Here is a 22,408-nt window from a genome sequence, read left to right on the forward strand (position 1 = left end):
CCCCCAAATAATTTGCCATTATCACACACCCCTACAATCAACACCAAAAGCAAAACAAAAATTGCTTCAATTTTACTCCTGATTTATTCCCAATAAATCCAAGTGGAATCCAAAGATTAGCAGGTTCTGCTGTGGCGTTTGATACCCGTGCAGTATGTGCATTTTTTATCCTGTGCATGATTAGAAAAATCCCCCTAGGTCAGTCTGCTTTCTGTTTTTCATGGTTTTAAATCTTCTCCAATGATCTCAGTTGACCTTGCGGGTCTTAAACGGCCTGTCGGAGAACTTGCATGGGAAACAGACATTGTTTTGCATGTGTAGCTTTGAAGCTTAAGTCCTTTCCACTTGAATTACTTCTGTTGTGTTTCCCCTTTGTTTTCAGAGACTCATAACCACTATTAGGTTTTCTTAGTTTACGCAGCCTTTGTGTGTGTGAAGGTATGAGTGTGTAAGAGAATTAATGGTAGAATATACATTTAGTGTATGCATTAATTGCTTATTTTATTAATAATAGGTGCAAATGTTTGAATGTGTGTGTGTGTGTGTGTGTGTGTGTGTGTTTGTGTGTTTTAATGATTTGCTGCTGCTGCTGAGAGCCATTTTGTTGTGTGGGCTAAAACCTGTGTTGCCTCATCCTTCTCAACCTCACCATCAGGCTCCCAGCAGTCTCTTAGAAGCTCTCGAACAACATCTGGCTTCTCTGGAGGGAAAGAAAATGAAAGACGCCTCTACTGTTAGCAGGTACTTGAATTCATCATGGGATTCGCTATACGGGTCAATGACAAATAGGAATGTCGGGATGATGAAGATGATGAAAAGGAGCACTTACCTTTTACTGCATTTACAGTCCACTCTGACCTGGAGAGTCATATTTTATATTTGGATGTTCCACCGGAGGAAAAAACTGACATCTTGGATGACAAGACGATTAATTAAATTAAGCCAAATTATCATTTTAATGTTAGCAACATGGTATCAATGTGCTAAGTCATGTTAGAAACATCAAATTACATGTTAGTAAATCATGCTATAGCAATATATTAATGATGTTAAACAAGGTAAGTACTGCTAGCAACAAGTAAAAATATTAAATAATCATGTGGTAAAACGTGCCATAAACATGCTAGTAATATTCTTACCATGCTATTTCATGTTAGCAAAATACTAACAACATACTAAGAAACATGGTACAAATGTGCTAAGTCATGTTAGCTTCCTTAAGTACATGCCAGTAAATCATGCTATATCAATATGCTATTGATGCTGAACATGGTAAGTCCTGGTAACAAGTTAAAAATGTTAAATAACCATGTGGTAAAACATGCCATAAACATGCTAACAATATTCCTACCATGCTATTTTATGTTATTTATGCAAAATACTATTGACATACTAAGAAACATTGTATTAATACTGTCATGTTAGCTTCATAAAACTAGATGCTAGTAAATCGTGCTATATCAATATATTATTAATGTTAAACATGGTAAGTCCTGCTAGCAACAAGTTAAAAAATGTTAAGTATGTGGTAAAACATGCCATAAACATGCTAGCAATATTCCTACTATGCTATTTTTATGTTAGCAAAATACTATTGGCTTACTAAGAAACACTAATGTTCTGTGATGTTAGCTTCATGAAAATATGTGCTAGAAAAACATGATATAGCAATATGCTAATGATATTAAACATAGTAGCCTATGTCCTGCTAAAAAGTTAAAATGTTAAATAATCATGTGGTAAAACATGCCATAAACATGCAAGCAATATTCCTACTATGCTATTTCTTGTTAGCAACATACTATTGACATATTAAGAAACATAATTAATGTACTAAGTCATGTTATCTTCATAAAAATATGTGCTAGAAAATTGTGCTATCCACTTAGTTCCCTTATTAATCTTGGGTCACCACAGTGGAATGAACCGCCAAAATACTAACAATGTACTAAAAAAACATGGTACTAATGTACTAAGTCACTTTAGCTTCATGAAACTAGATGCTGGTAAATCATGCTATATCAATAACGATGTTAATCATTGTAAGTCCTGCTAACAAGTTAAAATTGTCAAATAACCATGTGGTAAAACATGCTAACATTATTACTACCATGCTATTTCACGTTAGCAAAATACTGACAACAAACTAAAAATGTTTGATCATACATAGTATTGATTCAGGTTAGCTATGTGTTGCCATGATACAAACAAGCTATCAGTTTCATTGAATGAAAAATCAGGTGCCAGTTTGAATGGGCATGGCATGCTAATCACAGTTGCCATAGTGATTCTGGTTTTCATAGTACAGTTTTTACAGATCGTCATAATGTAAACATTGAAACATTTGATTTGGTTGTTTCTGTTTGCGTGTTGTCTGCGATCAGATGCTCCAGTAAATCATCCTCTTTTTGCATTCATAGGGAGGTGGAGGGTGACAGACTACAGCCTGCAAAGGTAAGAGGAGATGTGATTCATTTGTCGCTTCATATCTCTCTCAAATTGTTAATGAGCGCAGACTTCACAACAGCATGAAATGTATTTTCAAAGTCCTTCCTTTTAGCATACTTTTATCCAAACAATTAGGTTTTCCCTGAAACATTCGGTGTCAGTTGAACAGGTTTATGCTGTTATTTCCATTCTGCAGGCTGTTCAGCTCAAAGACATTGGCATGCAGACGCCAACAGTATCTCCCAGTGGGCAGTCTGTGGGCAGTGCCAACAGTAGCTGCACCAGCAGTGGTGCCACCGAGCTTCTGTCCAGTCCACCTGATCTAACCGTCACAAACGGGTACATGAAGCCGGCTTTCCTTAACTGTATGAGGGGTCTTTCAGTATAAAATACCTTTGTTTTGTGTTATTTCATTAGCATTTATTATGCTTGTTGAACTACCATTAAAGTCACTTCTTGTTCAGACAGTAAATTTTAAAATATCTCTCCTCCAAGAGTTTTTAAGATACATCCACTAAACTCAGACATCCTGCTCAGTCTGCTATATCTAACTGATCAGACTTCAATTAAATGCAAGATAAAAATGAAAACTGAGGGTGAAAGGATGAAAACCTTTACACAAATAAAGTACTTCTCTAGTAAAGCTTAGCAGATCCCCAAGGACATGATAAAGCACGTTAGTATCAGGCTAATTGATTAAAGAAGTGTGCTAATAATGTTAGCAGTGTGTTAAAACATACCAACATTGCTCTAAATCATATTAGCATATGTGCTAAGCCATGTTAGCAACATGAAAACATGTTATTAATCATAGCCTACTATAGCTATGCAACAATGTTAAACATGGTAAGTTCCGTAACAAGTTCAAAATGTTAACCGTGTGGTAAAACATGTCATAAACATGCTAGCAATATTCCCACCATGCAACCAACATGTTAACTTCACTAGCAAAGCTTAGCATATGCCCAAGGACATGATAAAGCATGTTAGTATGAGGCTAATTGATTAAAGAAGTGTGCTAATAATGTTAGCAGTGTGTTAAAACACACCAACATTGCTCTAAATCATATTAGCATATGTGCTAAGCCATGTTAGCAACATGAAAACATGTTATTAAGCATAGCCTACGATAGCTATGCAACAATGTTAAACATGGTAAGTCCCGTAACAAGTTCAAAATGTTAACCGTGTGGTAAAACATGTCATAAACATGCTAGCAATATTCCCACCATGCAACCAACATGTTAACTTCACTAGCAAAGCTTAGCATATCCCCAAGGACATGATAAAGCACGTTAGTATGAGGCTAATTGATTTAAGAAGTGTGCTAATAATGTTAGCAGTGTGTTAAACACACAACATTGTTCTAAATCACATTTGCAGCATGGTATCAATGTGCTAAGCCATGTTAGCAACTTGAAAACATGCTAGTAAATATAAAAATATTACTGTAGCCATATGCTAACAATGTTAAATATGGTAAGTCCCGCTAACAAGTTTAAAAATGTTAACCATGTGATAAAACATGTCATAAACATGTTAGCAATATTCCTACAGTACCATGCAATTTCATGTTAGTGGTTTATTGTTACCAACAATAAACCACTAATTTATGCTAACGATGTTCTAACCATGCTAGAAACATGTTAGTAATGTTAAAAGATGTTTTCAAAGCGAATGGAAACTACTTGTATAGTCATTATAATTGTATTTTCCATTTTATCTTGAACAGTGTGCACAACTTCACCAATGACCATTTCGATCTCCAACATAATTCCAGCACCCCTGCGCAGACAAACACCCTACCAGCCAGCAACAACAGCTGGGGAGGTAATCGCATTGGCACAAAACTCTTCATTTGTATATTCAGTTTGTTTTAGCATTCATCTTTAATGGAGTGTTAGCCTTGCTCTTTCTTATGTCTTGCTCTGTTTTCTTATTCAATGGCACATTCTGCACTGGTGTGGAACTCAATCTGGTGAGTATTTTACATATTGTCAAGTGAAATATGTAGTTTTTAGACTCTTAGCGACATCAAAATGAAGCTGTTCTCAAACTATTTCTGCCTTGGTCTTTGACATGTCAGAGAAAGGGATATTTTCTCCCAAAAACACTCATATTAGACTTTTTTGCGACATTTATTTTTTATTATCAAAAATATACCGAATGGCCAGTGTAGCCTGATTCAAAAACAAGTAAAATTGTTCTCAGGAACCATATCTTTATAGTGATAAAAAAAACATACAGTGTGAGCAGTGTTATTTGAGTTGTGCACTAATGCCTGCAAGGAACTAATTCAATTTAGTCAATCAAAAATATGCCAGGCAGCATGGTGGCTCAGTGGTTAGCACTGCCGCCTCACAGTAAGAAGGTTGCTGGTTTAAGTCCCAGCTGGGCCAGTTGGCATTTCTATGTGGAGTTTGCATGTTCTCCCCATGTTCACATGGATTTCCTCCAGGTGATCCAGGTTCATCCACAGTCCAAAGACGTGCTATAGGTAAACTGGGTAAACAAAATTGGCTGTAGTGTGTGAGTGAGTGCAAGAGTCAATAGGTGTTTCCCAGTACTGGGTTGGGGCTGGAAGGGCATCCACTGTGTAAAGCATATACTAGAATAGTTGATGGTTCATTCCGCTGTGGCGAACCCTGAAAATAAGGGACTAAGCTGAAGAAAACTGAATGAATGAATGAAAAATATGCTACATTAGTGTAGTCAGATTCACATATAAATGACTCTTATGAACCAGTTCTTTTGTTGAATTAAATATATACAGCTTGACCAGTATAGTCAAGTATAAGTGGCTCTTATAAACCTGATATTTTAGTGAATGAAAAAAAACGTTTGAGCAGTGTAGCCTGAGTACAGTCTGATTCACAAATAAGTGACTCTAATGAACCAATTCTCACCGGCGTCATCGCATCTGATATTGGCCACAGTTATAACAACAATGTGAAAAGTTATGCAAAAAAATCTGATTTGAGAAAAAATCTGATTTGAGCACTCCTTGTAGTGTGAACGTAGCCAAAAACTGTGATTCAAACACAAATTATTAGCATGTTTGACCAGTGTAGTCATGAATAAATACCTCTTATGAACAATATCTTTGTTATATGATTAAACACATGGATTACGTCCAAAGTAGTCTGTTTAAAAAAAGTCTTAAGAGCCAGATCTTTTCCCTGAATCAAAGGTGAATAAAAGTCAATAAAAACTTGCAGTTTGACCAGTGTAGTCTGACAAATATACAGTATGACTCTTATGAACCCGATCTGTTTTGTGAATCAGAAACTCGCAGCATGACCAGTGCCCATAGACTGTAAAAAGTGCCTAACCAAACCTAACCCTGAAACAAATGACTCTTTGATTCTTTTAATGAATCAAATAAACCAATCAGTCTGCATTACTACCCAAATAAAATAAAAACTAAATTAAATCCAAATATGGAAACTGAGCCTTTTACACAGTATTTTCTCTTCACTTTAAACTGGGATTTTATCAGCTTTAATAATACAAAATATCTGACTCGTGTCTTCCTTTTGTGTCTTCCAGATGGGTTTTCACGTAGGAGCACTTTTGAAACCCACCCTCTCCACGCAGGTCCAAAGTCAAGGCACACAGTTCTACAATGGAGGAAAATTACTTACTAATGATCTGGACTCGTCCTTGGCCAATCTTGTGGGCAGTGAGTCTTTCAGCCGTCTCAGTGATTTAGTTTCTATGGCAATTAAACAACATATGCTGTGCTCATAATGATTCATTTTATTTGTCGTAGATTTACATTTTGGAGGACCCCCGGCCAAAAAGTAAGGGTTCGATTTACCAAACAAAGTAAATGATATCTTAAAAGGGACCTATTATGCAAAAATCACTGTTATAAGGGGTTTAAACACAGTTGTGTGGCAAAGGTCTGTGAATTTAACCAGCTTCTAATGTCAGGTTTCAGGAGGGAAGAGGACTCAAATGCAGGACAAAAGCATGGGATTATTATAACACAAAAAGACATCAAAAACTACCCCAAAGGGGAAAACATTAACAAACAAACAAACTTGACTGGGCTGGTGGGAAAAGGCAGAGCTTGACAAGACAATTTGCGACAACAAACTAGCACAGGACAGCAGACATGAGGAGACTATAAAGGACAAATAATTAATTAACAGGTGAACAGGATTTTTCACTGCCTCAAACCTTTGAGTTAGGGATGGGGAGTCTACTCCAAAAGAGTCGATTCCTTGACTCTCAATGGACCTAGTACTGTAATCTACTCCAGGTCAGGAATCGACTCCCTGAGTCGAGTCTGTTCTTTCAAACCCTACTGAATGAAGCAGATACATTCTACAGTTATAATGCTCATTCTCGAGCATGATGAACACCGAAGGCGCCCGCTTTGAATGAGTGTTTACACGTTTTACGCTTTTGCTTTTAATTTCGCAAGCACAAACACTCTAGGCTATTATAAATAGCGCTGTGGGATGAAGCTTGCTTTCATTTTCAAATTCCCGTAAGGCAAACCTTTTTGCATTTTTGTTTTAAAGATGATCTGCCTGCAATGTCAAGTTTGCTGTGCTATAATAGTATATGTGTGTGAATTTGGAGTGGATTGGATACTATTTGCGGATAAACGTCTTACAGTAGCACGGCAGGTAAAATTACAATGTTATGTTATTGGCTGCTGCTATATGCTCAAGTAAAGTTTTTATTTAACCCATGCCAATTTCATGAATAAATCAATTAATAAAACACTAATCAAAATGACAAAAAGTAACCAAGATTTATTTATAGACACAAAATCTGTGGTAATGGTTTTGTTTTGGCCCTGAACGCACTTATTTTCACCTCTAATATTCATTCTTCAATGAAATTTGTTTCATGGTGGCGCTGGGTAGCATGTTCGCCTCACAGCAAAAAGGTTGCTAGTTCGAGCCTCGGCTGGGTCAGTTGACTTGTCTGTGTGGAGTTTGCATGTTCTCCCCGTGTTTGCGTGGGTTTTCTTCAGGTGCTCAGGTTTCCCCCACAAGTCCAAAGACATGCGCTACAGGTGAATTGGGCAGGCTAAATTGTCCGTCATGTATGTGGGTGAGTGTGTGTGGATGTTTCTCAGTAATGGGTTGCAGCTGGAAGGGCATCCGCTGTGTAAAACATGTGCTGGATAAGTTGGCAGTTCATTCTGCTGTAGCGACCTTAGCTTTATAAGGGACTAAGCCGAAAAGAAAATGAATGCAAACAGAATGCAAGACACGAGCACACGATAAATGATAAAACAAATGAAAATCCCAGCGCCAACCGAAACCAACTAGACTGAGGCAAACACAAACACACATCCCAAGCACGCCAGGCCCGAGAACAGCCAAGACAGCGCTCATACAAAGACGAAGACAGCCAATGACAGGAAATATGAGTGTTCGACCCGAGAAAACTCAAGCCGAGCACCACATACTAGACAAGACAGGACTAGTGTCCTGCTATCAAAACAAGAGTTAACAAGACTTAAGTGACAGAATCCTGACATCTAATAATAAAAAATTAATAATCTTTATTTTTAATTATTTAAAATTAAATAATAATTTTAAAATAAAATTATTTGTTTTTAATAATTATTAATATTATTGATAAAAAACTTCTGCAGAAACACTTTGATTGACATTCTCCATTTGTACGTGTCATCAGAGGGGGAAAGCCCCACCCAGTAGTGACGATCTTTCCCTCATTAGCATAGACCGGTATAGTTGTTTTTGAATCGGCATTTGTAGCTCCGCCCTGATTTGAATGGGCACAGTCTCATTTGAATTTAAAGCGACAGTCACCAAAATGTCCCAACTAGGATCAAAGCCTAAAAGGGGCCGTTTCAAAGAGTTATAAAACATTATATGTGGGGTATTTTTGAGCTGAATCTTCAGATACACACTTTAGCGACACACTTTTTTGGATAAAAGGTGCATAATAGGCCCCCTTTAAAGCTTTGACGACAACCTGAACAGTTGATATGAAGTAAGGGTCCGACATAGGGATCTGTTATTTTCAGGCCTGAAGTTCAGTGGACTCATTTGGAGAAGAAATCGTCTGGAGGCTCTCACTGGCAGACTAAAGCTATGAACGGCACGGCTCCCTGGAGCCACACACACCTGGCCCCTGCTCCCATACCGATGCCACAGATGGTATGGAAAACGCCTCATTTCTCAAGGCATGCGCCTGTTAGGACATTTCAGTCTGCTCACATGTTTTGAGTACAATATGTATGCTTTTCCCAATCGTAGCAACCTGGCCTGTGCACTTATATACGACACCAAATACGCTGTTGGTTTTGTGTGATTGTTAGTAATGTCTCTGTCTTTCTCTCTTCTGCATGCTTTTGGAATGATACAGAATGGAATGATTTATACTGGCTATGTAAGTCCTGCTTGTACATAAACACGATTGAATCAAGTCAATTTAAAGAAGTATTCAAATAAAGCAGTTACAAGTATGTCTGTCTGCTTATTACTGACTATTTTTTTAATGTCGCTCTCTCTCAGGCACCAGCTCCAGTTGCATTTCCGATGACAACCCCCCAAGTGCCTGTGTATGGGATGGTAAGTGTTTCTCAGTTTAATAACGCTCAGTGTTGTTATTATTATTATTATTAGGGTGTCATAGTGGCGCAGTAGGTAGCATGATTGCCTCACAGCAAAAAGGTCACTGGTTCAAGCCCCGGCAGGGTCAGTTGGCATTTCTGTGTGGAGTTTGCATGTTTTCAGTGTATAGTGTATGTGTATAGTGTATAGTGTATGTGTGAATGCAAGAGTATATGGGTGTTTCCCAGTGTTGGGTTGCAGCTGGAATGGCATCCGCTGGATAAGTTGGCGGTTCATTCCGTTGTGGCGACCCCTGATTAATAAAGGGACTAAGCTGAAAAGAAAATTAATGAATGAATGTTATTCTTAGTAGTATTATTACACTGGGCTCTACAAGTATTAAAGTGGATTAAACATAAAACAAATAAGTTGTCCTAAAAACAACCTTGAAATTGTGTTGTTTCAACTAATTTTAAAAAAGAAGTTTAAACAAACACCAAACGTCAGTTCTTTAAGTGAATGAACCGTCAAAATAAAGTAATGTCATAGTTTCTTTCAAAGCTCTTAGTCTTACCTCCCCAAAAATCAGTTTAAAAGTTTTGAATATGATATCAAGATGCATTTTGGTTGATTCGATAACAAGTAAATTAGCATTTTTCTATTATTATTGCTTTTTTACTTAAAAGATTTACTTTTCATAGCTTTTGTTTTCTTTAAAAAAATATTGTCTATATAATTAGCATATAGGCTTAAGAAAATGTACGATTTTAAAAAGGAGGCATGGCACCCAACCCCGCCCCTAAACCAACCGTCATTGGTGGATAATCAAATCGTACTAAATTGTACAAATTAAATCGTATGAATTCATATGAATTAGCCACTAAATCAAAAAGTACGAATTGCTGTGAGATTATGTTGGAAATTTATAACTTAAAAAAATGTATATTGTAATCAATGTTAATGAAGTTATCATAATTATACGATTCTTCACCCGATAAATGGTTAAATCAGAATGTCTAAGAGTCTTTAAATTTTCCAGAGGTTTGGTTTAATGTTTAAATAGCTGACTATACTTCACTAATATGCAGCACATCTGAGAATGGAAAACACTATCAAGTTATTTATATAAAAGGAATGAATTTGCCAACTCCAAACAAGATAAAATAAAACCAAAATACTCTGCGAAAAGGCCACTTCACAAATTCAAGGAAACCAAGACCGCAGAAAGTACATCCTGTGTGTTTTCTTTAGGGATGCTTTAAAAAAGCCTCACACATACAACTGTAAAAAGGAACAAAATTATATTGTGTTTAGAGAGTTCAAATGTACTGACCACACATTTTACACAAGCTGAACTAAATGTTTTACTAGACTGTAAACAAAGGGTTCCACACAAATCATTTATGTTGTCCCAACACAAACCGATTAAGTTAATGTAACAAATTTCAGTGAATTGAACATAAAACAATTAAGTTCCAAAACAACTCAAGAATTGTGTTGTTTCAGCTGATATTAAATAAGTACTTTGAACAAGCAGCAAAAAAATGTATGTAGTTTATTCTAAAAAAATGAAAACAATTTGGGATGGTGCCGCTGTTACACTGAAAAGAATTATTCAAAGATGATTCCTTGGATTTACTCAATTATTTTACGTTAAGTGGTTGTAAACAATTTATTTGGGCCGAATTTAAACAAACAAATTAAGTTGAACATTATTCAATTTAATTTGTTTGTTTAAATTCAACACAAATAAATTGTTTGCAACAGTTTTGCATGCAACACTTTTTTCAGTGTACAGTAGATCAACATCAAATGTAATCTGTGATGTGTACTCTAAAAATGGACAGCCTTCAGATTTTCTGTCACTAACAGATATTCCTTCAACACAACCTCTGGCCTACACTACAAAGGCAATCTAGTTAATTGCATAATCAACTATCACTGGAAGTGGTAAAAAATAGACACTAAAAGCTTTTACAGATGGGCATACACCGTGTGAATTCTGATGGTCGGACATTCATATATATCCACACATAATGGTTTGCGACAATCAATTCCAGCAAATCTGGCAAATTCTGAAGCAATCGCATTAAATTACACTTCAAAAACATGGACAGAAATGCATTGCTTTGAGCCACTCTGTCTTTCACTCTCTTGCTCTTTCTCTCTCTTTCATAAGAGCTTAATAATGATAAAAGCCCTGAAAGTTTGCTATAGGTTCTTTTATAGCACTGGGTAACCTGGTCATCATCTATAATTTTAAACAATTCTAAAGCCTAGTCTGTGGTAAACTATCATCTCTGGTGACCCTATCATATGTGAAACATCACACAGCGCTCGCTCATCAGTGTTTATCCTTCTGATTGGTCACCTTCACATAGATCGACAGATTGGCTCATTCAAACATCTCTCAAACTCAAGCCAACATGAAAATCATTTTGAGCTTGTAAGCCCCTTGGCTCAGCCCATAACTTCCTCTCACATCAATGATTTCCACCTGACTTGTTCTCCCGAATGTGAAAAAAAACTACTAGCTTTTACGACAGCAAAAATTGCACTGTGCAGGCCCACTTTAAGACACTAAGACACTGTTTACACTTTGTGGGAATATACATTTAAATAATCTAGTTTCAAATTAATAATGAGATATATATATATATATATATATATATATATATATATATATATATATATATATATATATATATATATATATATATATATATATATATTAATAATTTATAATATAATCTAAAACGTTATATTTGTTGTTTTTTTAAATGTTATTTCATTCAAAACTATAACAGCCCAGGCGTGAGAGACAATATACCTTTTACCTTCCTGAGCATTGGCAGATCCCAAATTAATGCAACCAGGGTCTTGCATTGCATGATTGTGCCTTTGTCTTCGGGAAGCATTCAGGCTAAAGAAACTCTTTTGTTGATTACACTTCAGTGTCTGTACAGGTTCTGGAACTATCTACCACATTTGCATGACTTGTTTAACCACCTTCACATTAACACTGCCCCTCAAACATATATAATTAGACTCAGACTCTAAGGCCCAATCCCAATTCTACCCCTTAGCCCCTTCCACTTGCCTCTACCACTCATTTTACCACCCAATTCTCTTTAGTTTGAAGACGTAGGGCTAAGGGGAAGGGCTAGATTTTTCAGGACCACACTCGAAACCAAGGGGTACAAAAATTTCCAGAATACACCATCTACAACGGCAGCATGTCTGCAGACGGAAGTCAGAAGATGCTCAAATTAGTATTTTTTTTTGTCATTATTATGAATTTTTACAACAAACAAGCAAATGTTTTAATACATTCATAACGGTGTTCTTGTTTTACCGTCATGCTATTTAAATGCTAAATTTCGCTATCTATAAATCATAATAATAACTCCTGTATAGCAGTCCCACAACATACTTTCACATCTGTCACTCGATGACACAGAAAAGTCTGGTGACATTATCTAGAATTACCTTTATACAGTGTCTGGTATAATGTTTTCGTGTGTTTACATAGATGAATATGGCCATGGTGTAAATGCACAGTACAGTTCTGATCTTATTGCCACGTTATATTGTTAAGATAACATGATATTGTTGCCATTAGTGATTTCCTGAAGATAAATATAAAAAATAAAGCAACTGGAATAATTACAGCAGTCGTGATTGTATATCTTATATGTAGTAAGAGATCACGATGACATATGATGACGTGTGCAGGTGCTGTAGTGCTGTCCCATTATTTTGAAGCCCTTCCCCTTCACACTCTGTTTCAGGGGCCAACAAGAAGGGGAAGGAAAAGGGGTAGGGGTACAAAAAATAGATTTGGGATTGGGCCTAAGAGACACTTGTAGACTAATTTGAAGATGCTGTTTGACTGCAGAACAATCAAGGCATTCTCAATAAAGAATTTAGCTTGAAATGAGTTTCCTGGCTTGGGTTTTGAAACTTGGTGCCGTGACCCAGACAGAGACTGAAATTACAAATTTCCAACAACCTGCATGTAGTATTGACTACTTATGCACGTCTTAACACCAGATCCCTCTGAAACTCACGCTGAATTTCCACTGCTCTGTAGATTCCTCCTCCTGTGGGCCAGATGGGGTCAGTGCCCCTGATGGCGCCTCAGCCTGTGATATATAACCAGCCCATCCTCCGCACCACCAACCCTTTCACCCCAATCCCTGGAGCTCAGGTACTGTACATTTACCTACATCTACAGGCTGTTCCTCTGTACTCTGCGATAACACGATCCCTCTCTTCCAGATGCACTTCATGTAGCACTGAGGAGCATGATGAACTGACATATACGCCCGAGGAAAAACATCAACCAATCCAAAACCAAAAATGGCAAAGCAGACATGAGAAATGGTTCAAATGGCTTGAAGAGATTGAAGATGTTCATGCAGCATCCCCCCCGCCTCTTAATCTGTGTGTTTGTAACATAACCCCCCTTCATACAAAACAGTCCTCCGTCATTTTACATGTTACCTTTAATTTCTAAGTGTCGAAATCTAGTGTTTTTAGGCAGCCCTCTTTGATGATGTCACTGGCTGATGCAAGCGGAATGACAGTGTACAGTGAATTGCAGTGGAATGAAAAGTTGTCATGATGTCAAGCCCCTCCTCCTCCCCCGTTTGGAAAAGTGATTGTTGTAATTGTGCACACTTGAATCAATGTTTATAATGTCTAAAACCAAGCCACGGTTTTGTATGCACATTGCCTGAATAGTGTTTCGAAATCAAACCACTGTCAATGTTGATTGTGCCACAGCGGCTGGCATCTCGATTTCTTGAGTCTTGAAGAAATGTGTACAGGTCACTTTTTCGTACATTTGTCTCGTCCCTTCAGACATTTTGGATTTCACCTTAAAAGTTCGATTTGTTTCTACATGACTTGTAATGCCTCATTCAGGTATGGTAAGGTATGGCTGTTTGGATTAAAGTCAAATACTGCAGTATGTTTCTGTATGGAAGTGATACAGTTTATTTAAAATTTAATCGACCGTTATATCTTCATGCAATGGTGGGATATTATAGACATTATTGAATGAACTCATTCAATCCCTTTGCTACAAAACTTTTGCTATTTTAAGCCCAGGTGGGTCTAATTGGGGTTGGAACTAAACTTTGCGGGACACCGGCCCTCCAGGACCGAGTTTGAGAAACCCCGGTCTAGTTTGCCGGGATTAAAAAGCATTTCAGCACATGTACATCATGGAGATGTATATTTGATGTTTGTGTTTACATCTGTAAGGTTTATTTATTAGTGTCTACAAAATGTCTATCAGACATCAATCTTTAGATATTAAATACATGTTTATAATTTGTATTTAAGATGTTTTAAATTTATAATGTCCATTGTGCAGTCCTTATTTTCAGGCTTTGGAACACAACAAATTTTTTCCAGGCCAAACAATTTTTAAAATATATCTTGCAGTTGTGGCGACGCAGTGTCGCAGTAGGTAGTGCTGTCGCTTCACAGCAAAAAGGTCTCTGGTTCGAGCCTCGGCTGGGTCAGCTGGCGTTTCTGTGTGGAGTTTGCATGTTCTCCCTGCGTTCGCGTGGGTTTCCTCCTGGTGCTCTGGTTTCCCCCACAGTCCAAAGACATGTGGTACAGGTGAATTTTGTAGGCTAAAATTGTCCGTAGTGTATGAGTGCGAGGGAGTGTGTATGGATGTCTCCCAGAGATGGGTTGCGGCTGGAATGGCATCTGCTGTGTAAAACGTGTGCTGGATAAGTTGGCGGTTCATTTCGCTGGGGCGACCCTGCATTAATAAAGGGACTAAGCCGAAAAGAAGATGAATGAATGAATGAAACTCCTGATGTTAGTGGGTATTTTGGTTGGAAATGACTACCCCGCCTTCCAACCTATACAACTAATTATCACCCAGAGAAATAATTAAAATAGTACCCCTACAGTTTCATCTACACATAAATTTGGGATTTGTGTGGTTAGTTTTGTAGAGTGCTGCATTATTATAGCTCAACTATTGTTCAATCATAGAAAACGTGCACTGCTAAAGTGTGCAGCTCAAATAGACCGTTAATCATGTTCCAAATATGTAATAGTAAAAATGTAAAAACAAATAGTTGGTAAGAGACCATTTAAGAAGTCCACACATTGAACTGCAGCAGTCATGCGTTTTGATTTGCGACGCAAATTCATGAGGATGCACAAAACACAACATTGTCATAATTTTTATTACAGCTAGAGAGCGATTTACTTTAAAACGTAGCTAGCACAAGCAAGTTATTTGGTCTTTTCTTGGAGGTAGAAACTTTGAAAATAAGTTGAGACTTTTATTCTAGTGGCTAAATGGGGCAACAGAGGGCTTATAGATTACATTATCATGCCAAACTCATATACTATCAAGTTCACTTATAAACCTTGTTGCTTGTAAGCTCAATCTTTCAATGTTTTTGAAAACTGGAGGAAGATTAGTGATTGAAACACTTAAGTCATGCTATTATGTAGTTTGTTTATAGTGTCATCAGACAGCCATGTTGGAGAGCATAATGTAAACAGTATCATAGAACAAAAAGAAACTTGCACATTTTGCTGATTAATGATCTTCAATATGATCATTTAATGTAATATTTTGGCCTGTACTAATTGATCAGACTAAAAAGACATTTCAAGTACCAAAGGTTACAAAAATTCAAGCAGAATAGAGCTCATTACATCCACTTTGTTAAAATATTACACATTAGATTTAGCAGCTGACACATTTTTACATTGTTTAGACAGCAGAAATAAGCAGAACTGTGTATTCAGTGTAATCAATGCTGTTGCTGACATCTGAGTATCTCCAGAATGGCCATGCATATGGGTAACCGATGAAATTGGAAAGTGAAAACACTCCATAGCCTAACTGATTGAGGATGACAGCAACAAACACCTGTTCAAGTTGTCATGTCAGTGTTAGCAGCTATTCAGGGCTCTGTTGTTCCTGTCAGAGTTTTTTTGCCCATTGAATACCCTGAATCTACAGTTGTGGGGTTAATTTTTTAAGATGGCAGAAAGTGTATCCTGTGTGTTTTCTTAATTTAAGGAAATAGTATGTGAACACAAAGCCCAGCAGGCACACAACATTATGAGACTTTAATATTAGGTTAGATTTAGATCATGAGATCAGGTGACCAAAATTCAATGTCTAGTCAATGTCAGGACATCGTTATTTTGACATCCAATAATGACATGAAATGACATTCATACAGTATTTGGTTTCTTTTAGGTTGCGTTGGAAAGTGACCAAAATCCAACATCAAGCCAACGTCATACTGACATCAAATACTGAGATTTATTTAGCATGGCAACCAAATAGTATGGCAACCAAAATTCAACGTCTGATAGACATCATAGTGGTAACATCCACACAATGTCAAGCTGTAACACCATAAGAAGTTGATATTTGGTTGATTTTAGATTGGACATTGACATTGGCCTGACATTGGGTTCTGATGTCAACACGATTTTCATTTCCAAACAAAATGAAATGTCCCCACGAGGCTGGGGTACAACGTCAATCTGATGTCCTGTTGACATCCTGTGCCTGTTGGGTAGCGTCTCAAACAAATGTCACAGCAAACAGGTGAACCTAGCGCAGTTACAAAATTCAATAGAGTAACTGAGAAATGACCTGCTGCAGTCTGATGATTTTCCATGTTTGTCAGCTTCTGTCAGTGTGAATTGGTATTAAGAACAAAAACCTTTGCTAATTTTTTTAAATAATGCAAAAAATATTTGTTTTTTGAGAGAACCAGGGTATGCTAACATCTGCACTGACCTACAAACACAAACACAAAAATGTTTGCAGTTGGAGAAAGCCTTTAAACTAAACAATATTCAAATGAAGCTTAAATGAAAACTATTAGAATACATAATTAGCAATGAAGAAAGATGCTTTCCGGCTAAGCGAATTAGCCAAAATCTTGGTGCAACTTATCATCCAATGCTATGCATTTGTAGCAGGACTTCATCACGTTTTGTATTGGCAAAGATAGCAAAGCAAAACCACACTTTTTACCTTATTTCCAATTTCTTAGGGGAAAAAAGGCACTTCCACTAATATTTTCTAACACAAATATCTACAGACACGTTTATATTTGAGTTTGGAGCCTCACTGAAGGGCACAGGCTCCACTGGGAAGAAAGTCTTCAACATAGCTGGCCACTGCTTTGGAGAGGTACGTCATGCTTCCGAAGCGGCCGCTGGGGGCGCTGTCGTAGATCAGCCTGCAGATGCCAGTCATGTGATCCTTCTCAAGGAGACTTTCTTCAGCTCCTAGTTCTTTCTGCACAAACACAATTCAGTCTTCAGTGTCCTTGACCATAGATATATACCGACCCTGAGCATGCGTCAATAGCGCCGCCACATTTGTACAGTGCTCCAAGGACAAATGACATTCAACCGCACTAGTCAAGACTAAAGCCAATGTGAAGATGCTGGACTTTTGCGGTGTGTACGGGTGTAGTAATGAGCAAATAAAGAAAATAAAGCATAAAGGTAGATCATTTCATTGGTAAGATTTAGTTTTTTATAAATTTGTGTTACGAACTTTTGTGCTAAACGTAGGTGACATCTAATATAAATATCTATGGTCCATGACTCTTTCTAATCTCTATAGGCAAATACAGCTTCTGTTGCTATTACTGAGCGTTTTATTGGACAAAAACCTATGATGTGGTGCAAAATAGGGTTGTTTTATCTGGATGAAAAAGATGATTTACATCCATCTCTAAAAAGCTGATTTTGACAACACCGAGTGTATACTAGTGTGCGAATCATACACTGACGTGGTTCAACTTTTTCAGTAGTAGTTTGGTAATACATGCTTCAGTGAATCAAATTTATGAATGTATTTAAATTACATGTAATTTATTAATTAAATGTATGCTTTTTCAGTGTTTTGAGGGATATTTGGTGACTATTTTAAAGGTTACTGTAGGTCAAATTATACAAGTTATATTTGTATGCAGGGCCAGATTAAGAACATATTGCAATGTTTCCTCAAGGATTGCAGACTATGTTGGGCCTTTTACACAGATCTACCAACTACCTGTGGCTTTATTACATTGACAAATGTCGTGACGCAGTATTACAAGTTGAGATCGCATGCAAATCTCTGTGCTCGAGTGCCGATTTACTTTGTTCATGCACAAAACTTCTTGCGCCCTCAAATATATGCGACTCAAGTGCAGACTTTCTTGTGCGCTCTCAAATAAACGCTGCTGAAGTTAAATTAATATTAAAGAAAGCTATTTCTTACGATTAAAGGTCAAATGCCACATACATCTTGTTTTGATATACTTCAGGGAGGATCAAGCGTTATTTAGGGGGGTCAATCCCCCCAAACCCCCTGCAATTCACACCCTAGAGTACACTGCTAATAATCAAAAAGACACAAACTTGTTCTGATGAAATATCAATGTAATATCAATTATATGCCCCACAAATGTACATTTACACTTCCTTTTAAATCTTTATGAGTTTCTTTCCTCTGTTAAACAAAAAAAAAGATAATTTGAAGAACTTGGTACATGCAGTTCTGTACAAACTTTTGTCCTAAATGTTTTGCTACCTAAAAATACCATGGTTACCAATCAAATGGGATAAGATTTCAAAGTTACAGCAGGACCTTTCTGTAATATGCCTGCTGGCCAATGAGTTTTACATTGATTAAGGGTAAATCTCATGCCTCTGTAAAGGACGTCCCAAGGAAGCTTACCTGATCATTGTAAAACAGGTCACTGGCCATCTGAACGATCCTCTCCACCTGAATGACACCACCCACACTCTGGATGTCCACCTCCGCCAACATGGTTAGCACCAAGATGGCCTCCACCAGCAGCTGACGGTACTCGGGTTGAGCAACACGGTTCAGCACTGTCTCCACATGCACAGCAAACTTTATTTCTCCAGGAGTCATCTGAAAATGTTGTGAGATTATATTAGCATTCTGTTAAATTAAAACTACAATGTCAGGCAAGTTGTTTACCTCTCTTGTGGTTGAAGATGGAAGCACAAAGCCCTCAATCGACAGACCATGGCACTGGTAAATACAAAAAAAAAGAATGAAATTTGAAGCATCGGCTTGACAAACCTGGACCCAACACAATGTGTCCCTCTTTGCATTTACATGGCAATTGAAAAGTTATAACGTCTATTTTAGCTGTTCGTTCACACAAAAGTGACATTTTGAGCCAGGATGAAATGAATAGGTGTTGAAATGAATAGCAAGATGATCACAGCTCTTTGGAAAAATGCATTTGTGATGTGCAGGCTCATGGTGTTTTTTTTTTTATAATCGCCACCTACTAACCTGGCATAGATAATACAGCATTTTAGTTGTTTTGAATGGCGATTGAATGCAATAGTACCTGTCTACGGACTGCAAGCGAGGAAACATGAAGGAGGCATAACTTGTAGTAAAGGCATTTCTTGAAATTATCAAGATCCCATTGAATCATGTTACAAATAACAGTACAATAGCAAGCACATCAAGTGTGAAACCTCGTGGCTTTACATGCACGATGTAGTAGGTTGGAGTAGATGTAGATGTTTGTAACTGATGGTTTGGTTTAGGGTTGGAGTAGGTATAGACATTAATAACTGATGGTTTGGTTTAGGGTTGGAGTAGATGTAGATGTTTGTAACTGATGGTTTGGTTTAGGGTTGGAGTAGGTGTAGACATTAATAACTGATGGTTTGGTTTAGGGTTGGAGTAGGTGTAGAAATTAATAACTGATGGTTTGGTTTAGGGTTGGAGTAGATGTAGACATTAATAACTGATGGTTTGGTTTAGGGTTGGAGTAGGTGTAGACATTAATAACTGATGGTTTGGTTTAGGGTTGGAGTAGGAGTAGACATTAATAACTGATGGTTTGGTTTAGGGTTGGAGTAGATGTAGACATTAATAACTGATGGTTTGGTTTAGGGTTGGAGTAGATGTAGATGTTTGTAACTGTTTGGTTTAGAATTGGAGTAGGTGTAGACATTAATAACTGATGATGGTTTGGTTTAGGATTGGAGAAGGTATAGACATTAGTAACTGATGATTTGGTTTAGGGTTGGGGTAGATGTAGACAAATTGAGGTATAGTGATTTAAATTACACAACTTTCTGAAATGTCATACACTAAAAATTCTGGGTTACAATTCCTTCATGTTGTCCCAAAACAAATCAATTAAGTTACTTAATTACAAATTTAAGTAGATTGAACATAAAACAGGGCGACGCGGTTGCGCAGTAGGTAGTGCTATCGCCTCACAGCAAGAAGGTTTGAGCCTCGGCTGGGTCAGTTAGCGTTTCTGTGTGGAGTTTGCATGTTCTCCCCGTGTTCGCGTGGGGTTTCCTTCGGGTGCTCCAGTTTCCTCTCAAGTCCAAAGACATGTGGTACAGGTGAATTGGGTAGGCTAAAATGTCTGTAGTGTATGCCTGTGATTGACTGTGTATGGATGTTTCCCAATGATGGGTTGAAGCTGGAAGGGCATCCGCTGCGTAAAACATATGCTGGATAGGTTGGTGGTTCAGTCCGCTGTGGCGACTCCAGATTAATAAAGGGACTAAGCCGGAAAAAAAATGATTGAATGAATAAATGGCAATCTCCCAAAAAAACTTTAGAATTGGTATGTTTTAAGTAGTTTAAACAAGCAGCCATTTTTGACTGTATAATCACTGAAGCAGCGTTTCAAGTGCAAAATGAAGTCAATAAAATAGTTGTAAATGAATAGAAACATAAATATTTAATAAATAATAGGGAATAATTTAAATGGTATTACCTTGAGAAGTGGATACTGTCTAGTGTTATTGCACTTTTACCTTCTGCAGAATCTTCCAGACGTTCTGATAGAATCCGACCGGGACTCTGTTTAGCGCTCCATCCAGACGTCTGCGCCGAAGCCACTGGCCGTGTCTGCTGTCACCCACCAGTGTGGCTCCTAATGAGCCCTGAAATGACTCGATAGATGGAAGTCTGTATCTCTGTGAAACAATCAGATTCATTTCACCTATACTGGAAAAAAAGATAAAGGTCTGTTTGCCTCTGTACCACTCACCCCTGATTCAATCTTTCCAATATCCAGCGAGTGGACTGACACAGCCTTAAGCACACAAGAAAAAAGGGTTTCTGTTCTTAGTTAATCTGTTGCAATTAAATTGAGTCATAAGCCCTCTGAATCCAAACACTGTCTCACCAGTTTGATATCATCAGCCTGTTTACTTGCAACTTTCACTTCGGTTTTGGTGGAGCTGGGCTTGCTCTTGTCTTGGATATTGACCTCAGAGATGGTCGCATTTCCCACTGAACGAACTGATGCAAAAATATAAACACATGCACACATTGAAAAGGTCTTCTCCGCTCCTTGTTTACTTGTTTATTTAATGCATCAGTTCAAAGGAGAAATCTTAATAAAGAAGAAGATTCTAACTTACAATTTGACCAATCATAGTGTTAGTTCACCCAAAAAAGAAAATTCTGTTACTAACGACTCCTCCTCATGTAGTTCTAAACCCCCGAGACCTTCGTTCATCTTCAGAACACAAATTAAGATATTTTAGATGAAATCCAAGAACTCTTACAGATAGCAAGAGTTCAGAAATGTTCAAAGTCCAGAAAGGAATCAAATATATGTCCAGAACATTCCATCGCATTCTTTTGAAGCTACAAGAATACTTTTCTATTCAGTGCAACATGCATACCGTGCACAGTGTTCTCGCGAACACGTACCCTGAACTGAAGCTGATGAGGAGAAATTGTCAAGTCTTTTCTTTTTTTTTGTATTCATACAGCTACAGCTAATTGTAACTATTACAATTGAACTAATAATGACACATGTACATTTTTTTAGGATGTTTTTGGTTCCTTTCTGGACTGAAGGTTTCAGGATTGTTGCTGTCTACACAGGATGAAAGAGCTCTTGAATTTCATCTAAAATATCTTAATTTGTGTTCCAAGAATAAACGAAGGTGTCAGAGTTTTGGAACAACGCAAGGGAGAGTAATTAGCAACACAGGCTCATTTTAAAAAACGTAGCCCTATTTACATTTCTGGAGATCGTGAATTATGTAGCCAGAGTCATTTTTAAAATAAACGCTACGGGGCAGTATGACTGTGTTCCTTTTTGCGTTTACAAGCTGACAGCTTACCTCCGTACCAATCTGTGCTTTTAAAAAATACTATTGGGTGGGTCAGTCGATAGGTCAGTCATTCAATCAGTCGACAGCTGCCTCTGGTGGATTTATGCAAGAACAGCAGGCGTGAATGGCACTCGTTAGAGAAATTTGAGATCTGAAAAAGCGTACACAATGGCCTCTGGTGGATTCGCAAAAAACAAAAACTGCAAATAACATAGCTCCTAGGACATATTTGGCACTCTCCAGACATGTATATAGAG

At 37.5% G+C, this 22,408-nt stretch overlaps 2 protein-coding genes across 4 annotated transcripts in view; one reads left to right on the plus strand and one right to left on the minus strand.

Annotated features, from left to right (window-relative positions):
- The window catches only part of wu:fj42b12 (uncharacterized protein LOC100005187 homolog), a 39,727-nt gene extending 25,746 nt beyond the window's left edge, over positions 1-13,981 (plus strand). For 2 of the 3 annotated variants that reach the window (XM_056446096.1, XM_056446098.1), the window contains 11 exons: positions 656-741; positions 2,421-2,454; positions 2,645-2,787; positions 4,181-4,278; positions 6,014-6,130; positions 6,221-6,251; positions 8,468-8,600; positions 8,809-8,832; positions 8,958-9,014; positions 13,090-13,206; positions 13,278-13,981. In XM_056446096.1, coding sequence (XP_056302071.1) covers positions 656-741; positions 2,421-2,454; positions 2,645-2,787; positions 4,181-4,278; positions 6,014-6,130; positions 6,221-6,251; positions 8,468-8,600; positions 8,809-8,832; positions 8,958-9,014; positions 13,090-13,206; positions 13,278-13,292 — 855 coding nt within the window. In that variant the 3' untranslated portion in view covers positions 13,293-13,981. The remainder of the gene's footprint in view (positions 1-655; positions 742-2,420; positions 2,455-2,644; positions 2,788-4,180; positions 4,279-6,013; positions 6,131-6,220; positions 6,252-8,467; positions 8,601-8,808; positions 8,833-8,957; positions 9,015-13,089; positions 13,207-13,277) is intronic. The other variant, XM_056446097.1, reaches the window with a different exon arrangement.
- A 2,951-nt stretch (positions 13,982-16,932) lies between these two features.
- Positions 16,933-22,408, minus strand: part of phka1b (phosphorylase kinase, alpha 1b (muscle)) — a 54,913-nt gene continuing 49,437 nt past the window's right edge. The window contains exons 27-32 of the mRNA XM_056445960.1: positions 21,209-21,324; positions 21,071-21,115; positions 20,835-20,996; positions 19,012-19,065; positions 18,742-18,942; positions 16,933-17,307 (exon numbers count right to left, since the gene is read on the minus strand). Coding sequence (XP_056301935.1) covers positions 17,134-17,307; positions 18,742-18,942; positions 19,012-19,065; positions 20,835-20,996; positions 21,071-21,115; positions 21,209-21,324 — 752 coding nt within the window. The 3' untranslated portion in view covers positions 16,933-17,133. The remainder of the gene's footprint in view (positions 17,308-18,741; positions 18,943-19,011; positions 19,066-20,834; positions 20,997-21,070; positions 21,116-21,208; positions 21,325-22,408) is intronic.

This window comes from Danio aesculapii, chromosome 21, assembly GCF_903798145.1.
Source record: "Danio aesculapii chromosome 21, fDanAes4.1, whole genome shotgun sequence".
NCBI classification, from domain to species: Eukaryota; Metazoa; Chordata; class Actinopteri; order Cypriniformes; family Danionidae; genus Danio; species Danio aesculapii.